Source organism: Lichenostomus cassidix, chromosome 2 (genome assembly GCF_008360975.1).
Source record: "Lichenostomus cassidix isolate B80296 chromosome 2, HeHo_3.0, whole genome shotgun sequence".
Lineage (NCBI taxonomy): Eukaryota > Metazoa > Chordata > Aves > Passeriformes > Meliphagidae > Lichenostomus > Lichenostomus cassidix.
The window spans coordinates 140,072,334-140,093,956 of NC_139482.1; the positions used below are offsets into that span (position 1 = coordinate 140,072,334).

The window sequence follows — 21,623 nt, forward strand, 5'->3', positions numbered from 1 at the left end:
CAAGCACAGCTCAGCATCTGGTTAATCACAGCTTCCCTTCTGTTTGGGAAGAGTGATATGTCTGCAATGACTGCACACTGTCCTCTGCTCCCAAAAGTCATGCATATCTGCATGGGGTGGCTTTGAAGTACAGAAACAAGGAGAAGGTCTGGAGAAACCATTAGATGTTCAGGTACAACAGCTAGAAAAAGAATGGGCAAGACAAAAAGCACAAAAACTCATCTTCTGAAGTAGCAGCTCCAAAAGCTCGTGTGGCAAGGACAAGAACTCTTGAGTTAAAGCAGTTACATTCATCAGACCATCTGAGAGAACAAGTAGCTGATATATGGAAAACAGAGATGGATGTAAGTAAGGAAGAGGGATTGAACTGGTTATCACCTACAGGGGAGAAAAAAATAGAGAGATTGGTAATTTACTGCCAGCATGACAGCCAGCAGAGGAGGTAAGAAAAGATTATAAATTGCTATAAAACCAATATTGCTACTGGGCACATGATTTTAAGTATCAGGACTCAACTTCTGAAAACGGTTTAGAGTTCTTTATAAATGGTGGCTGTCATAGCAGGCAATGGGTGAGGAGTACCTGTTACAGCCTGCTCAGGCTTTCTAAACTGATGAGGATTTACATTCTGCAGGTGCATCTGATGCTCATGTAAGTCTTGCCTGCCTCTGCAAAATGTAGGCAGTGCATATGGGTCCAATGCAGTAGAGCTCAGAATATCCCTCCTCTTCCTCCTGTGCTCTTGTGAAGCATTAAATTTGGCCCTAATGCATTGAGTGCAGTTTCAGATTAAAAAGAAAGAAGGTAGATTTAAATGAAACAACACTGCTCTAACTAGAATATACAGGAAAACTAAAAATCAGATTGTAATTCCCCCCAATGAGAGCAGCAGACATGCTAGGAAGCTTTCAGCATTAATGCAGAAACTCTCTGCCCTGAAGCTACAGGTTCTTAACCCCTCCAGGTACTCCCCTGCTCAGAGAGCAAACAAGATAGAAACCCACTGACAATGATTCAAGTGAGGTCTTTTTTCCAACATGCAAGTCTCATCACAGACAAGAGTCATAATTTTTTTTTTTTTAATTGCAGTGAAAAGCTGCTACCACCATAACACTTCTGGAAACAAAGGCTGCAGAAATGTTTTGCCCCAATCAAAAAACCAGGCTCTGATTTCAGGTTTTAAGGATTGACTTGAACTTTAAAAGCAAAACAGAAAACCCATCATATCTCCTAAGCTAACTGAAATGTCATTTTAGAAATAAAAACCTGAGGCATTTCATTTTTATCAGTATCACCCAAATAAAATACTCTCATGTTGTCACCCCACCACCCCCATGCACAATTTCTTTGCAATCCTGTTCCAGTGAAACCTGTACATGCTGCAGGCACACACAAGTCTGATCTCCAGCTAAGAACCTCCCCTCTACACACACACTGAGGCTTTGCCCCTTTATTTTCAGATTAGGAGCCTTCTCTTCTACAGCCTTCAGGAAGAGCAGTTTTCATCTCAAGAGACTTTACTGAAATACCCTGGAAAAGGCCGTGCGCATGAGGTACCAAACCAGGACCTCCTCAAAATGACATGGCCACTTCTTCATCCTTCTCTGTCCTATTCTCTCCTGGGTTGTACAACCCCACCAGTTCAACCCAGCCAACTAAAGAAAGTCAAATAAATCAAACTTACTCTCAGGTCACACCTCCCACCATTCCCCTTCCTCTTAGCTCCCATGGATTTTTTGGGGGGTTTTTTGCATGTTTAGATGTGCTGGTCTCCCTGGGGAGCCCCTGCCCCTGGCTATGTTCATTTTGTGCTACCAAAGCCAAGGCAGATGTTGATACAGCTAGAGAGGAACTCTCGTCCCTATGAACAAGCCAAGGGCTGCACTTCAGTTTGAATATTGCTAAGACAGAACTGTAGAGTAGGAAAAAACCCCAAATATTGCTGGGCTGGATGATCCAGAGCACTTCTAATTACAGAGTTTGAACTCTTACAAAATTTTTGCACTTCTGCTTGTAAATTCTGACCAGGGTCTTCTAAGAAAAATAATCCCTAAAGATGTAATCTGGTTTCTGAATTTACACAACACAAGGGCTGAAAGAACAATAAAAGCTCTTTATGCCATCAGTTGCATAAAGCTTTGGGGTCTTCAAGATTCTTGAAGCTGCCCCAGAATCTTTACTTTACTTTTTCAACATTAATTGGATTTTGATCTTACACACCTTGGGTAAGAAGAGCGAGACAGAAAACATGACAAGATTAACTTTCCTACACATTTATCCATTCAAAACCCCAAACACTCTGGCAGCCGAGCTTTGAATCAGCTTTTAAGAAAATTACTCTGTATGTAAAAGCTCCAGAGTGAAAATACCAAAACATTAACATTAGTTAACTTAGCTAACGTAAGTTAACATTAGCTGTTAACTCCTTAGCTTAAGCCCCTACAACAAATAAGGCCAATGCCCAAGGCACACACATGCCATTTTCTTTTTGCAGTTGCTTAAATTCTTAACAGCAATAAGCACAGGCAGTTCACAGTCAATGAACAACTGCTTATAAAGACAGGTAAAGGGGCGTTCAAGGCACATAATCAAGGCTTCCTTCCAGCCAAAGGCTCATCCCTGAGACCAGCTGGGCCACAAATACCAGGCAGTGTCTCTCTTTGCCCCTGCACCCCCTTGGGGGTTATGGATTCAGCAGATAAGGACAGATATAGGTGCTGCTTATCTTTGCAGTCTGAACAGACACTGCCACTTTCTGAGCCTGTATTGCAGTTAAAAAAGCACTTTGAAAAACATTCTTTGATCAATGAATACAATCACTGATTGTTTTTTCTTCCCATTCTCAAGTCCAGTTAAGAAAGCAACTTCTCAGCAACTTTAGATCTCTTCCTGACTGATTAAAAATATTTTTTCACCCAAAAAATGGTACCCTAGGCTTCTTCACCTCATTCATCCACCAATGCCACACATAAACTACTTTTATGAAAAAAAAAGCCACGATGTAACCCAAATTGCATTTCTCCATCACAATATCTGCTCCCCACAGCCTGGGGCTTTGAGCACACACCTGCACAAGCAGTTTGGACTGCACTGATCCAAGACCCTCTGTTCTACAGGAATGACACTGTGTAGGAAAGGCACTCTACAGGCTGCAAAGGAGGGCAGCAGCCTCTGCAGCCTAACCCAAGAGGAGGGATGGGCAACAGGATGATTGCTCCCGTGTGTTCCCTCTGTGAGTGACCTCCATACCCATGGCCCGAGGGAGGTCTTACAGCACCACCATCAGCAGTCAGTGCACTCAGCAAGTCAGTCCTAATGAAGACAAGTGCTACAAAAGCCTTTCCAGTTGAGAAAGTGAGGCAGCTTTGATTTTAAAACAGGCTGAGGGGTCTGTTAGGGTTAACTACTAACCAGTCAAGGAGTTCATTAGGGAGGGTTAATTGATACACAACTAGAAAGCAAAGGGAAGTAAACTGCAAAGAAACTTCCTCCATTTAACTAAATACACAAGGTGACCTGAACTCCGCAGTGTGAAGACATCTACCAAGCAGCCTGATGAGCCCAAGGCCTGGCACAGGTTTCCTCACACATCCAGGGACAATGACAAGTCAATGAAACCATTAATAGAGGGATCCACCTGCTGTCCTTTAATCCACAGCCAGTCCAAGGACTAAATATACACATCCTCTTAAGAAATACTTGTAAATATTCTGATGCAAGAGGACTACTTCCAATGGTTTTGATTTTAAACACTACCTCCAGTGGCCATGATCCTCATCACGAAGGGTTAGGATTGTTCTGGTAGTCAGAGAAATGTGGCCTTAAAATCTGATTTGATTCTAATGGCATTTTGGAAGTGCTTTGTCCTTTGGAAAAGGGGCAAAATAAAAAAAATGAAGCACCAGAATTAAGGTTTCATCAGCACTTTCCCCCCACCACCATCCCCAACATCAACAAGATTCCACAGCAGCCTTGCCAACATCCCACAGCTACAGCTCTTTCATGCACTTTTGCTCCCAAACAGTGCAATCACTCCTAGATCCTGTTCTAGCTGATGAAAGGGTGAGCCATGACTGCAAATGGACCTCCTTTCATCACCTGAACGGTGTGCTTGAAAAACACAAGCAGCTAAAGTGTTCTCATCTTTTCAGTTCCAGAGAACAGCACAATACTACCTTTTAGATGTAAGTACTTCTGCTAAATATGCACATATTACAGTATTTTGCTTAATTAATCAAATCATGACAACAGACGAAATTCTAAACTTCACACTGTTACTATCATCCATGGCAAAATAAGAATCCAGGGATGCTTAGAACAAGAAAACCCATTTACTAGTGCAGGCAATGGCAATGCTAAGAACACCAAAATTAGCGCTCTGTCATACTATGGCAAGTACAGATTGATCCATCATCCTAAGTCTAGCACAAAACAAGGGAGAGTATGAATCATCTTAATTTTATGGATGCAGAACAGGATTACAAAGTCATTACAAAGTGACTTCTTGTATCAGAAGCTTCAGACTGTAAATTGGTGAGTATCTTTCCAGCTCACCACCTGAACCACCAAAGCAAAGCAGTCTTCCTCCCGGATATGTTACACAGCGATACATAAACACAGAAAGAATCTTATGTTGTAGTGCAAACAATATGCTCCTCTGAAAATGAAAGACTCTCAGTTTTCCTAGCGCAACCATTGGATGACAACAGATCATTTCTCATTAAGTCACTGAATACCACATCACTGAGCTGTGCTGAGAGGAGCTGTCGCCAAGACAAAGCGAAAGGAATGAAAGATGAAGCATTTGATTTCATATTCTTGGCTCTTCTGCTGACTCTTTATGCAGCTGGAGCAAAATCAAAAGGCACACATTTGCCACACTGTTCTATTTAGTATGGACCCAAGTTTTCCAGTTCAAGGAGCACAACTAATTCATAAAGTGCTTTATGTACCAAGTCCATGATTTTCTTTGGTGGCAATGGTAACAAACCAAAAAGCCAATATGGTAACAAACAGGAAAAGTGCAGTCAGATGAATGCTGACGGCCAGAAGAGTCATTCAGAGGATGCCCAATGTGTCCATCTCCAAATCAGTTAAGGTAAGAGCCTCAAAAGAAATTCTGGCAGTGGTGCACATCACTCTGGATAGAGTGTATTGCAGAATTCCAAGCTTACCCCTGGAAAAGTAAATGATCTGTATCAATCCCATAAAGTTTGAGGGCAAGAACAAGAATGCTTTCTCCCAGAGAACAAAGGATTAATAATCAAGTATTAAAAAACCAGCTGTAAAATGGTAATAGTACACGAAGGACACGGTCTGTCAAAACTCATGGTATAAACAGAGACAAAGAAAATGGTTTCATGATTTTGCAACTGATCAGAGAAGACTCCCACCCAAAAGCAGGTCATTTTCTTGAGTATTTTTATCAATAGCAGGAGATGGTGTCACAGTGCAGCTGTCAGACTATACCTGGGGACCTGAAGATCACAAGGCTTGTCTTAAGCTGAAATACGATTTAGCAAAACAAAGACAGTAACAGAGATTAAAATTTTAATTTAAAACTTTGCCAACAAAAATTGATTACAAAAAGGGAAATTATCTGTACAAAATAAGAAAGGAGGTACTCATTTTAACAAGAGACTGCCATTATCAATGTACGTGGGAGGACAAACAGCAGTTCAGGTCAAGTGACAAAGTGAGAAACAAACAAACTGAGCTTGTAATATGGAATTCTGAAGCAAATTTTCCATAAACAAAGTAAATTGACCTGAAGCAGCTCAGAAGCTAATCAAGGTTTATTAGAAGTCTATTTTCTTTACAAACCTTTTCCTCTTAATTTAGAGGAGGAGGACATACTAGAAAGAAAGACCCTGTGCAGTGCAGTGGGCCAGTACAATGACTTTTGCTGTGCTTTCTCTCACTCATGCCTTCCTTTGGGCCTTCGATACAGAGATATTCTGCAGTTTGAGAGTGCCAGGGGTTTAACTGAGTCACAAACTATTGCATCTTCACTGAAAAGTTGGGTCCTGACTCAAAATGAATACAAATGCTTTGCAGACAGCGATATTCCTATGACTAAAAAGACTCCTATCATAACAATGATTTTCAGACTGTTCAAGTCCACATCAAATATCTGCTGTTGGTCAATGATAATATTTGTATTTACAACACTGCACTCCTCTTTTCTACCGACCATTTTGTACTAAGAAAGAGACAAGAGCATCTTTAGAACTCATCACTGGATAGACAAAAATGGCAGGTGATTTCTAAACTCCAAGTTCTTGAAAAAAACTTAAGCCCACAGTATGATCATTACCAGTTTTCTACGTTTTTCCATGAGCCAAATCAATACAATCAAGTTGCAGTGAAAACATGGAACATGCATGTTTTAAAATTTCCAGTCTAATTGCTTGTTTTCCACTCAGCTTTGCATCACTTAGTATTTACAAGTTTTTACACCTTCAGAACCCAAGTTTAGTGAAGAAACAAAGCGGTAATAAAAATGTATCAGCCCAGATTCACTTCACCTACTTACAGTTACCTGAGATACCTAAGTTGGGGCAGAACAGCTTTCTGTGCCTCAACTACCCAGTAAAACTACAGACAAACACTAAAGGGCAATTCAGTCAGACTTGAAACTTATCCTAGCAACAATGCTCTTCTTCCTCCAACTATAAAACAAAAAGAGAGCAACTACATTCTGACGTAGAAGTATTGGTTAAGCTTAGAGTAATTGTGTTCCTAGCTGAAGTGTTGGATTTATGTAAACCTAAGCCTTACTTGCTCACTAGCAGCTCCCAGGTAGGGAGGTCAGGGACAGCTGTCTTGTAAGAATGCTGTGAGACATGCAGAACTCCTCCTTACAGCTGGGAAAACTGAGATAAGTAAGAAGTTTGCTCAAGAGCATGCAGTGAGTCAGTAACAAGCTGGCATTACAGCTTCCTGCATCTTATCCACGTGCTCTGCCCATGGAAGCCCAGTGCAAGAAAAACTACTGTACAGAATCATTCCCTTTGCCATGTCAAAACTTTTTACCAAAAAAAAGTACAGATACTAATAAACAGTGTACACAATTTCTTATTTGACAATGAGAGAGTCCTGCAGTAACCTGTTATATTGTATCTTCACCCTGCAAAAGATTATTTCCAGCTTTGATTCTTTACCATCTTAAAGCTTTTAAGACAAAGTTGAAGATCCAGTTAAACAACGCTGCAGTCAGTACCCTTTATATTAACCACAACAATGTTACATTTTCTAGTTTAAGCAGTATTTATGCTACCCAATTTGGCAATCAAAAGAGAAACCTTGAAGCCAAGAATTCACAGATCTGGGGGGGGAAAAAACAAGCCAGACAACTTCAGTTTCACCAGAACAAACTTTGGAACATGTCACGAGTTCAGAGATTTCAATTCTGTGAGTGTCTGTTATTGCCATTTCAAACAAAAGCTCTCTAATTCTTAACCTTGCCCAGCCCAGGATGTAGCAGGTAGGACAAATGCTGCGTGGCAAGAAAAAGCTCTGCTCAAAACACAGCTTAAGAACAGAAATGAAACGTTTGCAATTTGCTTTATGAATGCAGCAGAGATACCGCTTAAATAATGTTTCCGTGGGACTTAAGCACAGCTATAGAAAAAGTCAGCTTCCTAAACTTGGGGGCTTGTTTGAGACATCTGCCTCACATGAAATTCTTACTTAACTGTGGTCAACAAAGCTTTTAACATACCAGGCAAGACAGAACACCACTAGCTTGTTCCATCATGGAACAGGACAGCCAATGGATCCTGTTGTGACAGACAATACTGTATAAAGAAGGCGTATTTTTAATGGCAGAATCACACTGGATACTACTGGCTAACCTCGAGCAAGATCTACATTTTTTCCTTCTGGAGTTTTTAATTTACTCTTGAACCGGAAACATTCTTTCTTGCTAATCAGTTAAATCCAAGAGCACTACAGAGAGCTCAGTTCTTAAGCATGCTCTGCACCAGGAACGGTTGGTTCTTCGTCCAATTGAAACCGAAGAGTTGCTGTTTTCCAAGGGCAGGAATTCTTCACTGGTCCCCTAGCCGGAAACCTTGGCCCCAGTTGTGTCTTCCACCACCCTGCTGATCCTCTGCAGCCCTTCTCATGCTGGCAGGAGGGACACCAAAGCCTGACACACCTCCTCTCCTATTTGGCAGCCAGCGGTAACTAGGACAAACCAGAGGAGAGGGAGTTAGAGAAAAAGCTTGGGGGTAAATGCCAGACTACTTTTCCACGCACTTCCTGTTAGCTGATACACTTTGCAATAGAACTGGCCTTCCACAGTAGAACTTCAAAGAATTCTTTCCAAATCTAGACCCTCAGTACACACTGAGAAATGGAAATACGGGGAAACTTCCATCTCTGGGATGTGTACGGTAACAAGAGAATCATACAGAACCAACAAGACTGATGTCATTTTCAGAGCTGCTACCACCTTGAAAGATATTTTTAAAAACAATATTGTCATCTAATCTTTATGAAAAATTATGTTTACCAGATGGGCTTGCAAGCACAGAATTAGAATATAAAGCTTCCCTATTCACTGAAACTTGTACAGAAAGTGTAATTGTAATTCAACACTTTATGCTATGAAAACGGTTAACTGAGTTGCTAACTAAAGTTTGACAGAGGAGGAATATTTACAACCCAAAAGGATGAGAACAAGGGCAACCGAAGCTACAAACTTTGGCTTTTGATCATAGTACTTCACTGCCAAAACAATGAACTTATCTCAAGAAAAATACTTCAGAAACCAAGACCTGCAATCTCTGTCAGGGTGAGTGGTACAGACTGCAAAGCAGAATCATGTCCTAGCCCTGAACAAGTCTACAACTGACTATTACTGTTACACATTGCTGAACTGGTAGCTACTGTAATGATGCATGGGGATATAGAAAACAGATAATTTACAGGATAAAACTTCCTTTATAATGATTTCTGATAACTGTTAAGGAGTTCTCTTTACTGCAGCTCAATTCAATAGCAGAACTATGACATTCACTCTTAAGAGTGGGTAAAGACATAAGTTATCCCAAGGCACAACAAAGAACTCTAACATGGGCCATTTAAAAGTTAACTCACCGTGTTTTATGACTCCTCAGCTCAGTAAATATGAGAGTCTGAAGCAGGTTGACTTAGCAAAGTATTTTACACTTTACAATCCCACCAAATATATGTCTGATAAACCATACAAAAATTTGGACCAAACAAACAGTGAGGCAAAAAAAAGTCAGCTTACAGGAACTGAGGTGTGGACAGAAAATTCCTTCCTCCCAAATCCATTGGATATTTAAACATTAAGAAGAAATACAGGTGTCCAACCAGATTTCCTATCAACTCATTGATGACTCTGTAAAGCAAAAGAGAAAGAATGGTTTCACATGCTGTCTTCTCAGAAAATAAAGGAGTGACAATCTTCTGTTCACCTGCCACCAGGCTTTGTCAGGGTCATGACACACGGGAAATTTCCCTTCCCTTAGCATTTTGCAGCCACTTCTTTAGAAGGGCCAACCTCCTGTGCCAACACATCAATAGTCTGTTCCACCCTCCCTTCCAAGCCTTCTCTACACTCTGTACTGAAAACACAATTAAATACTTGTTTACATTGGGGAATTAGACCGTATAGTGATTAGCGCCCAAAACAATCATCTGCAGAGCTGGAGAAGTTACGGCTGTTTTCACTGGACAACCTGTCTCCTGCTGTACTGAACTGTTTTGTTCCCAGTTTTGCAAAAACACTGCTGACTGGAGGCCCTTGAGTATCTTCTGTCATGCATAGAAACAGCAAGTATCTAACAGCAAGCAGTTTCCACAAGTGACAGATGAGTCAGTAGGAGGCACAGCCAGAAAAGGGAATTTGGTTTTGCTGTAGTATCTCTTCCTTTTATAACCCAACCAGAAACTTGTTACTGTCACTAATTATGTTACAGTGGCACCAAGAGGCCCCAGTCAATGCAGGGCCCAGTGAGGCAGACTGTGCACAGAGGGGATTTCTGCATCACAGGGTTTAGTCAAAAAAAAACCAAGAGAGACCAAAAATTTCAACAAGTGCTGATATGGCACTCTGTGGGCTTACCGCCATTTTCTCTTGTTTAACAAACTGAGAAAAAGGATCAGGTTGGACAAGTTTGTGAGGGAAAGGAAGTAACAGCACTATCAGAGTCAAGTTAAATTTGTTTCTAAAACCAGTAATGATGGCTGGTCCCAGGGGATGACATCTTTCTTTAGTGTGTGTTACTTTTTTAGTATGGAGAAGGCCCAATGCATAGAGCTACTAGAAAATACACCAAACCCTCATTACCTTCCTCTCACCTATATGCTATTCTCTAGTTCTCACATGCACATCTCTTTGCTTTTATGTTAAATGAACACCATGTGACACTGAGCATTATCAGCCAGATTATACAGTTTTAAGCTTCTTATTTTAATATTACTCCTAAATTCAGCAGCAAGTTAAATAGCTGTAAAAGCTTTTATAACTTCAAATTGGCCATAAAAGTAAATACATACGATCCACCAATGATGTAGTTGAATCCCAGAATAACCCATGGAAGGTAGCAAGCCTGAAAAAAAGAGGAGTGGGGACAGTAAGTACAAGTTAAGCATGCAAACTTGCTCTCAACTTCCCACTGCACTAATAAGCACGATCACAATCTCAATGCTTTAGGCATTACACATGTCCTGATCTATTAACCTAAGCAGATTCAACCTAACAAGGTTACTCCAAACTGAGCAATCACTAACAAATTTAGAGAAAACACACTCAAACATTATAAGCAAACATGCCTTCTGCACCCTACGTTCCACAGCAAGTTTGCATCTGGAACAAACTCCTAAAGTTTTCAGTTTTGAAAAGGTCTGGAAATTATCAAAACAGTCTTCACTACAAGATCTGGCAGAAACAGACAAGGTCACAAAGAAAAAAACAATTTAAACCACCAACATTTTGTCATTACATTCAGCTTTTATCCAGGCTAATGCTTATCAGGAATTTTTTCCTTTTTTTCAGAACAGTGAATTGTCAGGACATGTTTTCAGCAGAGTCGCACTGAGTGACACCACACAGAAGACTATGAAGAAATTTGTCTTTGCTGCATCTCAAGGAGTATTCAGCTATGTGAGAGTACAGGACACCTTTAACAGGAGAAAATATTTATATTTCACCCCTCAACCACTACACATGCTCCTTGTGGGCAGAAATCTTTCCAATATCCTGTCTAACATACCTTAAATCTTGTTCCAAACCAAAACGATACAATCATGTCTCTGTTCAGCTGGGCCCACACATAAAGTACTGACATGATGAGTGGAATCATCAGCAACTGCAATTTAAAAAAAAAGGAGTTACCATTACTTTCACAGAAGCACAAGAAACTCAGGGAGCAAGAGCTATGTTTCAAAAGTGGTTTGTAAGCATGGTGCATCACTAAAGTGTTTACAGATTGCCCCAGAATCTTTTCTACCACATGCCATGGATCTGCTCAAAAACTACTCAGTTTAGGAGAGTTAAGGAGAACCTACTTGGTAATTCTCTTTTGCAGGACCATGCCAAAGCAAAGGGCTCCAGCCTGTGCCAAGTAAAAGAGCAGCTGTGGGGAACTCTTCTGATCCCACCTACACCTACAGCAGAGTCAGCCCTGTACCAGTGTCACAATCATTTCCAGGGCACTGAGCCAAACACACCCATCTGGGGTCAGATGAAATGTTATCTATCCAACTGCCACCTATGTCCCCATCCTCCTGAGAGCAGCACGGGGGGAGGTGCTCCAGTCAATCCCCATTTCAGAGTACCACAGCCAGCCTTGGCACAGCCTCCTTGGTAGAGCTTGGAGTTAACCTGTGATCCATGCCAGGAGATGAGGTTGTTTCAAGTACTTTACTTTGACTCTGTATTAGCTGCTTGGACTAGTTCTAGTGAAAGAAATACAAAGCACTGCTTTAGCTATCTGCTGATTTCTGAACTGAAGGCAGATTGCATCAGCAACATTTGCTGTGAACCAGCTCCTGTGTTTGGAAAAGAGGTTAAAACTCATCCCTTCTGGGGTGCTGCTATTCAACAGGTTCCACATTAAAGCTGGCATCAGTCCAGCCTTCCACAAGCCCCATGGTGCACCAGCACTCTGACTCCCCACAGAAGAACCTTAGGGTCTTTATTAAAACCCTTTTAAATTTACTGAAGAAAAAAAAAAAAAGCAGTATCTAATATCTTAAAGTATCTGACTTAGGAATAGAGACCTAGCTATCCTACTCTATCTTCTGAATTTCAACAAAGACCACTCAAGACAAGCAAAATCCCCCTTATTTTCAAGAGAAAACACACTTTTACATCAAACAACTGATTCTTCTTTAAGCAATACTTTGTGTGCAGATAAAAAAAAATTAAGTACCTCTCTAAAAATATACAGATCAACACAATCAGTCTAAAATTTGTATAATGTGTGGGTGACTCCAGCATGCTTTTCTAAAATTTTGTGGTTTCTTCCCCACAGAAAAGTGTAAGTGTAAAGTTATGGACAGCTCTTAATAAAATTCACTCCTGACCAGAGATGCATAATCGCTGGTTTTGTCTACCAGGGAGCCAGAGAAGTGATCTAATAAATGCTAAGATAATTCTGTACAGAATACTACAGATATTGGTGCAATCTTTAGGTGTTGGAGACAGATGAGAATGGCAGAAGCAGACTGAAGACATGCAGTTATCTGACACCTTGTTCTGTCCACAAAACACTTCTCAATTTTCACCCTAAATAGCTGGGGAGATAAGAATTATTTCATTGAAATAGGATCTTAAGACCACTGTCTGAATCATTTCTGTGAGGATTTTGCACTTCACAGTTCTGGTCTCAAACTGAAGTTGTGTTTTTCACAAAAAAATCCTCTGTTGGCAAGTAAAAGGCACATAAACTAAATTTGAGAAGATTAATGAACCCAAGAATAACATTTAAGTAGAAAAACAAGAAAGCAGATCCACATTCATTGAAAGAAATAGTGCATAGGTGACATCTTGTGTCCATTTTAGTAAAAGTCTGAGCACTGCCTGACTGCACAAAGCTAATTTTTATTTCTTGACTCCCTAACTGGGTTAGGTGTGGCAGTCAGATCCAAGCTTATGCCTTCAGCTGAGGCTAACCCAAACTAAAAAAACTAACAATACACACACAGCAGTCCATTCTGAACAACAATCTGATACAGATTGTATCTAGGCTGATACAATCTGAACAGCCTAGCTTAACTATGTTCTGCAGTTAAGTCAATAATGCTCTCTATGAAGTCATTAAGTAGTCATAAAGTTTTGTAAAATTATTATCTAAGGAATTGCACCACACTTACCTGCATGTCCATTACCAAGCCAGTTATCTGTCATCACACCATGAAGGAAAATGCAGAAAAACCTAGCAGACTACAACAATAAAAAACTGCAGATACATAGGACCCACATGCAAAGATCTTCAATGTTCAAAATCAATACTACACTGTTTTAAGTTAAAATTTCCAATGATCTAGAGATGTACAAACTTTGTTTTAATAACTGCTTTATGGCAGCCTTTCAAGTTCCCACCTCAAGTCATTACCCCAAGGCCTGATGGGTGCACTGGCTTTTCCTCCCTGATGAAACTGGCTAGCTACAGACTCAATCAGTCCTTGCATAGACATTAAAGTTTAACAGCTGGATTCTTTCATTAGTTTAACACTGACTTTTTAGTTTTCTAACTGAAGAAATACTAAATCATTTAAAAAAATACCAAGATATTGCCAATGAGTCATAGAAAAGAAGCAACTTGTTGAAGTGCACCAATGCAGGCTCCCACCTTGGAGCTCAAAGAATCTGTTGTAGTAACTGCTGAGTAGAAATAACCACTGAATGATTTTAATACGATCAGGATTTTTTTTAATACGATCAGCTTTTAACAGATCACGAATACATATGAAATGACACCCAACATTTCCCCAAATCATGCATTCAAGTTGGTCCTTACATCATATAGGGAACAAGCAACTAGATGCTTTTAAATGACCAGTTTGAAAGTCAAGTCACAATTAGATTAATTAAATGCTCACAGCAAACAACCTGCAATCATAAAGAAAATCATCATCTTCATAACAACATAACTAAATGCACCTTGTTACAACTGTGGCTTGACAGGACAAGCAGGAATAGCAATTCCCTTCATATAGTGGAATGCAACTAGAGATTATCCATTGATAAAGCTTTACACACCAGCTCTCCTGGCTGTATCTGGTTCACACCGATGTCACCACTCCCTTTTTCCCACGTGCTGTGCCACCACAAATTGCTACAAGGAGGCAGCAAGAACACAGACAGAATGGGAGCACCTCCAAGGATGGAGGTTCCACACCCTCTCTTGCCAATCATGTCAGTGTTTTGCTGCCCTTGCAGTAAAAATCATCTTTGTTACACTAAATGGAATTTCCTTTGCACTATTTTGTGGAAATGGTTGTCCAGCTCCAGAGTCCTCAGCACAGAAAAGACATGGATCTGCTGGAGTGGGACCAGAGGAAGCCCATACAAATTATTGGAGGAATACCTCTCCCATAGGGAAAGGCTGAGAGGCCTGGGGACAAATTTTTTAGTAAGGCCTTTTGCAATAGGACAAGTAGTAATGGTTTAAACTAAAAAATGTTGATTCAGACTAGATGTAAGAAAGAAATTTTTTACAGTGAAGGTGGGGAAACACTGCCACAGGTTGCCCAGAGAAGTGGTGGATGCTCCAACCCTGGAAACATTCAAGGTCAGATAACAGGGCTCTGAGCAACCTGGTTTAGTTGAAGGTGTCCCTGCTCATTGCAAGTGGGTTGACAACCTTTCAAGGTCACTTCCAATTCAATCTACTACATGATTCTATGATGACACCCCAAGCTGCACCATCCCAGCTCTCCCAGCTTCTCATGTGACAGATGCTCCAACCTTTTAATAATCTTTGTGACCCTTCACTGGACTCTCTCCAGTATGTCCATGTCTCCCTTGTACTTGGGAATCCAGAGCTGCATGCAGCCCCCATACATTTCTCAAAGGCTGAGCAGAGAGGAGCAATCGCCTGCCTCAACCTGCAGGCAATGCTCTGGAGGTTGGTGGCCACTTTGGCCATAATGGCACATTGCTGGCTCATGGTCAACTTGGTGTCCCGCAGGACACCGGGACCTTTCCTGGAAGATGCTTTGCAGACTGAGAGTCCCTGGTCTGTCCTGGTGCTTGAGGCTGTTCCTTGCCAAGAGCAGGACTCTGCACTTCCCTTTGCTGAGCTTCATTACTGACCAGCCCATTTATCCAGCATCTAAAGATCCCTCTGAATGGTGGCACAACCATCTGGTTTATCAACAACTCCTGCCAGTTTTGTGTTCAAGAAAATTCAGGTGGAACAGCACAGCTCATGGAAAAAGTGTTTCCCGGCATTCTCAAACCAAGAAGCCCAGCTTCCTCAGGAAGTTGTCTCAGTGCAGATATCACAACACTGCTTCCACAGACTCAGATGACTTGTACTCAGCAGGTAAAGGATCCCTCCATAATTTTAAGGGAATGGCAATGATTAGTTCTTTTTGCACGTGGCAGCTTGAATACACTAAAGTCAGTCTTAGCCCACACAAGAGCAGCCCAGTGAAGGAACCCAGCAAACACCAGGGATGCTCACCAAGCACGCACTGAGCTCTGCACAGGCAGAACCTGAGGCCCCACATTGCACACCTCTGTGAGCACATTTGAGTCCTTCCTGCAAGCCACTCATTTTCAGAAAGGTTACACACTTAGAAACTCTACAAACTCATCCGGGAACATCTGCTACATTTTAAAACTGTTCCTTGATAAAACCTGGACTTTTGAACACATTTTAGGCAAAAACAGGAGAAGCAAAATATTTCTCAGTTTGATGATGAGAAGGATACAACAATGCAGATCCAGTTAAACAGGAGCATGAACATGTAATCAGCTGGCCTTCCATCAAAAGCCCCTGAAAATAAAAAGAATTATTATGAGAGGTACTGAAATTTTGATAAAAAACTAAGACAACTTTTATTTTTCAAAGTCTAAGAAAGCTCAGTTAATAACAGTTGCTTTATATGCAGTCTGTGGTCTATGTTTTCTCTTTTTAATTTTAAAAAGCCTTAGAATAGAACAACCTACAGGCTGAAAAATAAGACATTCAGCCTACTGCATTAGAGCACAAGCAGTGTCTATACTTAAAAAAGAACACACTGACTCTGGAGATAAGTAGTTTTAACTACATTAAGACTTCAAAATGGAGTTGGACTCCATCCTTCACATGAAACTGCTGGTTAGAAGCGCAGAATAAGGAAATACACGTGCACAGCAAAAGCAGAAACACCAAATTTCATGACTGAGTCACGTGAAACCAGCCCTTACTTAGGCAAATTGCATTCTCTTTGCATCATCTAGTCAGACTCAAGAGATGCAATGGTTTTTATACTCCAGAAAAAATTAGCGCACATGGTGAGGAGGGTACACGTGTGCAGCACATTCTGTTCCTTCTTCTAAGCTGTACTGCTTGTCTAATTCACCATTTCAAATATGTGTCAATTTTTTCAGGACACTGGAAACAAAAATAATACAGTAACATTCCCTGCAGGTCATATTAAATTAAATTATCTCCAATTGCTCAGTTGAGTTTGAGACCTGACAGGGATATTGATTAATAAATAACCCCCGAACAACTCCTTGCAAACACGAAAATCTCAGGCTCTCATGCTTGCTAACTGTGGCAAAAGGCTGACAGAGAACTCAGTATCTGTGCAAGACTCCCATCAATTTTCATATAAACCCAGGCAGGCAAGGAAAGCCTGAGAATATTGCTGAAAAAGACCCAGACTGGTGGGGTGAAACACAGTGACAGCGGGAATGACAGTGACACATTCAGCACATCATGGACAAGCTGAATCACATGCCCATAATTAAACATCAAAATGCCTAGAAAGAATGCTACTGTTTAATGTTAGCTCTGCTCAGCTTTATACAAGTATTTCTAAAGGAAGAAAATCTATTTTCAAGCATTAGCTTTTTGGAATAGCCAATGCAAAACAAAATCACTAAAATACCGATTTTATTATTTAAGTTCAGCCATGCAAATTACATGACAGGAAAATAAAACGCTTTGAAAAATATATCAGAAAGTTTTAAAGTTGAAAAACTACATAAACTGAAGTTTTTTTTCCTTACTGTTGCCATACAACAAATAGAAACAAATAAAGAGAAGACACTGACTAAGGCTGTAGAAACGCCAGCTCAGGAATCCTTCCAAAACAGGAAGAAATCGAAGCCATTATTATTCCTTTAAATCTTTTCACTTCTCATTATCTAGGAGATTGTTAATGAGAATATTAGCCAAACCATTTAAAATGACTTTTTGATGAACATCTAAGGAAAGTGAACTACAAACTGCCAGAAAGCTCAGCACAGGTGTGGGATGAGCTCTATTCCACGGGTCCTTTTGTTAAGCCTGGGATATAAACCAGTCATCTGGGAAGAGCTGCAGACCCATAATCTCATCATTCATACTGCTGGGGATTGAACTCTGTATATTCTGCTCACTCTGTTGATATTTGTTATGTTCTTCTCTAACCAAAGTACAACAAAAACACATTAATCTCTCTTCCCTTTGGAAGTTACAGGTCAGCCCGTTAGGAAAGTACAAAACCATACGGGTATTTCTGACAGCTGAATTTGAAGCTGGCATGCATTAACAGTGTAAGCTCAGAAACCATGCACAATGCTGAAAACAAAAGTTTCACTTTCTCAGTTTCACAGACAAAAGGAGGCATAGACCAATGCTGACTTCCACTTGTAAACATCAGCAATGTATACATCTTCCAACTGTAGAAGGAATCAAGCCTTTTTCACAGAAAGAAGGGCCAGCCTAACCAAGGACTTCATCTATACCCAGAAAAATTACTGTAATATAAAAGAAATGCATTGTTTCCAGCTGACTTCCCAGTTTCAAAATCCATATGCATTGTACAGCAGAAATTTACTCCCTTTCAAGATTCATGCCACAGCACAGACAACTAGAGCATTTTGTAAGTAGATCTATAAGCAGTGAGGTCTTTCAGTTTGCACAATTAACCAGGAACTCTTACTACACCTACCTTTGCCCAATCAGAACTGCCAGCACTCTCATGTGCTCACAAACTACAGAAAGGCTCAAAGAGAAGCAGGAACCATTTCTAGCTATTAAACTGCTACTTAACTTTCCATAAGAAAAAAAAACAAATATAATCTGGCACCACTCCTCCCTTTCCCTGCTACTCTTCTTAAGACTTAAACATGATTCCACAATACTCTGCATGGCACGTCTACAAGGGATCTCTTCTCTCTTGTGGGATTACCCAAACATCACCTTACAGTGCATTCCCTTTTACACCATCAGTTCTAAGTTCTAAGACTCCACTAGAACTATACTGAAATTCTTGTTCACAAAGGCTTTTGGGAAGAGTCTGGCTTTGCAAATACTTTAATTATTTACATCAATTGAACCACTTTTTGTCTAGCTTTAATGAACTGGGCAGTGCAAAAGGAAACCAGTTTTGAAGCTAGCTTGTACCAACAATCCCTTTTTTTTGTATGAAATGATCCACTCTTTGATCTCCTTTTTTTCATTTAATTTTTCTCCTTAACTGAAAAGCCTCCTAGTCTCTTAGCTTTTCCACATATCTGTTAGGCAGAGGGGTAGACTTCCTTTGTAGGAGGCATCTCTCAATTTAACACAAACAACAGAATAACACAAGTAAGCATCCCTGTTACAACAAGAAAAAACTGACAGTATTTCCTCCCAGTGGATAGACTCGTTATTATATTATGCTCTATCATCCTTCACTGATAAAAGACATCAGAAAAAAAAAAAACAGAGGTAAACGTCATCTTTTAGTCTGTCTCATTCACTTCCTGAAATCCAACACCTAAAAAGACCAGGCCCTCCTTCTGAAACAAATATCAAGTTCAGATCCTAAATGGCCAATGGGAAGGAGCAAGCTACAGAAAATCAGTTTTCAGAGCAGTTTCATGCTGACCAACACAAGCTGGCACAGAGATAAGCCATCTCTTATCAGCTCCAGGCAGGATCCACCAGGTGAATACAATTTCATGGATAACATACCTGTTTCTAATCTTGACGAATATTGATACAAGAAATACAAATTCACCAAGTAGAGAAATCCCGTTCCAGGTCCCACCGGGAAGAAGAAAGTTGCTGTTATCGGCCGCCAGATCTGTCCAAATCAAAAGAGGAAGATATATTTAGAAACTGCAGAATGAACTCATATACACAAGCTTTTTGTTTACATTCATTACTTGATAATGAATGAAAACTTGGAACATCAAGAAGAAGATTAAAAATAGCCCAAGTATCAACTGCTGCTGCTTCAGCAGCTTTTATAGTTATGGCTTTTTATTTCAATCTGATAAACAAAGCCATTAAGACTACACCAGAAATAACACACAACTTTCCAAACTGCTTTCCATCACATCTTTGCAGCAATGAGTCTTTAATGCAGTGCAAAAGGGATATACTAGCAAGGATGCTTCCCTGTTTTAAAAACAACCATACAAAACCCACTCTTCCCTTTGAACAGAGGCCAAGGAATTCACAGCCTTTAGTGTACCATTCCAGACAGCACGTGCCACTCTGAGCATTTTGGATCTGCTCTAAGACAGTCTCCCAGCAATGAATATTGGGAATAGCCAACTGCATGGCAGCACGTAGCATGGACAGAAAATGTCTGGTCATTCATGAATGAGCTCTTTAAGCAGCTGCATCTCCAAACTGAGTATTAGGATCCTGAACATCACAGCTCAAGAAAGAATAACAGAACTAGATGAAAAAAATAGTCATTTATGCTACTAAATTTTGGAGACAATACATGAATCAAGGTACAGATAGAGTCATGGCTTTAATTTATTTTTCTTGTAGTGAGCCTTCTTCAGTGAAGACATAATGAGAAAATATAATAGAAACTTAAAGACTGAAATCTCTTCCTTCATTTTCAGCTAATCCAATGAGTGCTCTTCCCCAACACTGAACCTGTAATGTCACAGTGCAAGGAAAAATATGTCCAGCTTGTGACCACTTTTGATATTGCTAATACACCAGAAACACTGCCTGTCTGACACCTCAAGGCATTAGTTGTTAGTTTACATGGACCATACCTAAGCACACAAGTTGACAATCCCAAACAAAAGCTTTTTCAAATTCCAAACCAGAAGGTGCAAAAGATGCACTTCTTTACAGATTCACAGAATAGGTCACGTTAAAAGTGACCACAGTGGATCATCTGGGCCAACCTCCCTGCTCCAGCAGGGTCATCCTAGAGCACAAGACACAGAATTGCACATAGACAGTCCATTAATATCTTCATTGAGGGAGATTCCACAGCCCCCCTGATCAATCCATTCCAGTGCATAGTCACTCAGTTCAGGTGGAACTTCCTGTGCATCAGTTTCTGCCCGTTGCTGCTTCTCCATCCTCTGACACCTCCCTTCCAATACTGACAGAAATTGATGAGGTCCCCTCTCAGTTGTCTCTTCTCGAGGCCCAGCTCCCTCAGCCATTCCTCATTAGACAGATGCTCCAGTTCCTTGATCACCTTTTGCTGCCCTCCGCTGGACCTGCCCCAGGAGCTCCATGTCTGTCATGTAGCTCTGCCTCAAAAGCTCCTGGGCCACCTGCAGTTTGGGATGTTTGCACAGCCTGTAACCCCAGACACAGCTCCCAAAGTCACGGCTACACGATGACAGAGAGCTGGCCAAGTCGCCTGTAGTCACAGCCATAGAGCTCCTTGGCACAACAGCCAGTACCCGCCAGAACAACTCCCACAGAAAATTTAGGAAAAAACACACAAGACGAACTACACGGCTGCCAGGGCCAACATCCCTCCTTCCGTCACTCTGGCAGGGACGCGCAGCCCGTCACCGCGATGGGCGCCCGGGGCCTGCGGGCAGAGCACCGGCTAAATCCGGGCCCAGCCCGCAGGCCCTGTCCAGGTTGAGCGGGAAGGCGGCTCGACTCCCGCCGGAGGGGCTCTGGTCAGCCCGGTACCCCTGCGTGCTGTTTCGCTGCGCGGCTCCTCCAGCGCGGCCGGGGGAGCGGCCAGCCCCGCGCGCACCCTGCGAGGCCCCGCAGCGCGCCGTGCACTACAGCTCCCAGAAGGCCGCGCGCGCAGCGAGCCACGCTGAGCCACGACGCGGGCGCCGCGGGGCACGCCGGGAACAGTAGTGCGGCCCGTACCTGGAAGCGGTGGATGAAGGCGTCAGGCCAGAGGAAGAGGTTGACGGGGCTGACGAGGCCCAGCTTGCCCACGAGCGGCACCGCGATGGACCCGGCGAACCAGTAGCGGGTGATCAGAGGGATACTTCGGAACCAGTCTCCGAGGTCCGACATGTCGCCGCCGCGTCTGGCCGCCGCCGCCGAGGCCTCGCCACGAACCGGCCGCTGAGGAAGAGACGAGGCGAGGGTTCAGCCGCTCCCGCCGCCGCCCGCTCACCTAGGGGCCCCGCGCCAGACGTGGCGCCACCGAATTCGGCCGAGCCGCCGCCGCCGCTTCCGGCCCCGCCCCGGCCGCCGGGAGTCCCGCCTCGGGGT

At 41.8% G+C, this 21,623-nt stretch overlaps 1 protein-coding gene across 1 annotated transcript; it reads right to left on the reverse strand.

Annotated features, from left to right (window-relative positions):
• Positions 1-5,533: 5,533 nt before the first annotated feature.
• Positions 5,534-21,617, reverse strand: DERL1 (derlin 1). The gene is made up of 8 exons (XM_085053496.1): positions 21,270-21,617; positions 19,143-19,254; positions 15,922-15,986; positions 13,354-13,380; positions 11,250-11,345; positions 10,534-10,586; positions 9,263-9,373; positions 5,534-8,190 (listed from the first exon to the last, which is right to left on the reverse strand). Exons 1-8 carry the CDS (start codon positions 21,420-21,422, stop codon positions 8,052-8,054), a joined length of 756 nt encoding a protein of 251 aa, XP_084909622.1. The 5' UTR covers positions 21,423-21,617; the 3' UTR covers positions 5,534-8,051.
• Between the last annotated feature and the right edge of the window lie 6 nt (positions 21,618-21,623).

Excerpts from the sequence above, each read along its gene's own strand:
- DERL1 (XM_085053496.1), bottom strand. The coding sequence starts at position 21,422 with ATGTCGGACCTCGGAGACTGGTTCCGAAGTATCCCTCTGATCACCCGC. Across the intron at positions 13,381-15,921 it reads TTAACTGGATCTGCATTGTT|ATAACTGGCTTGGTAATGGA; the intron begins GTATCCTTCTCA and ends GTGTGATGACAG. Across the intron at positions 8,191-9,262 it reads CTGTCCACACCTCAGTTCCT|TTACCGCTGGCTGCCAAATA; the intron begins GTAAGCTGACTT and ends GGTTTGTCCTAG.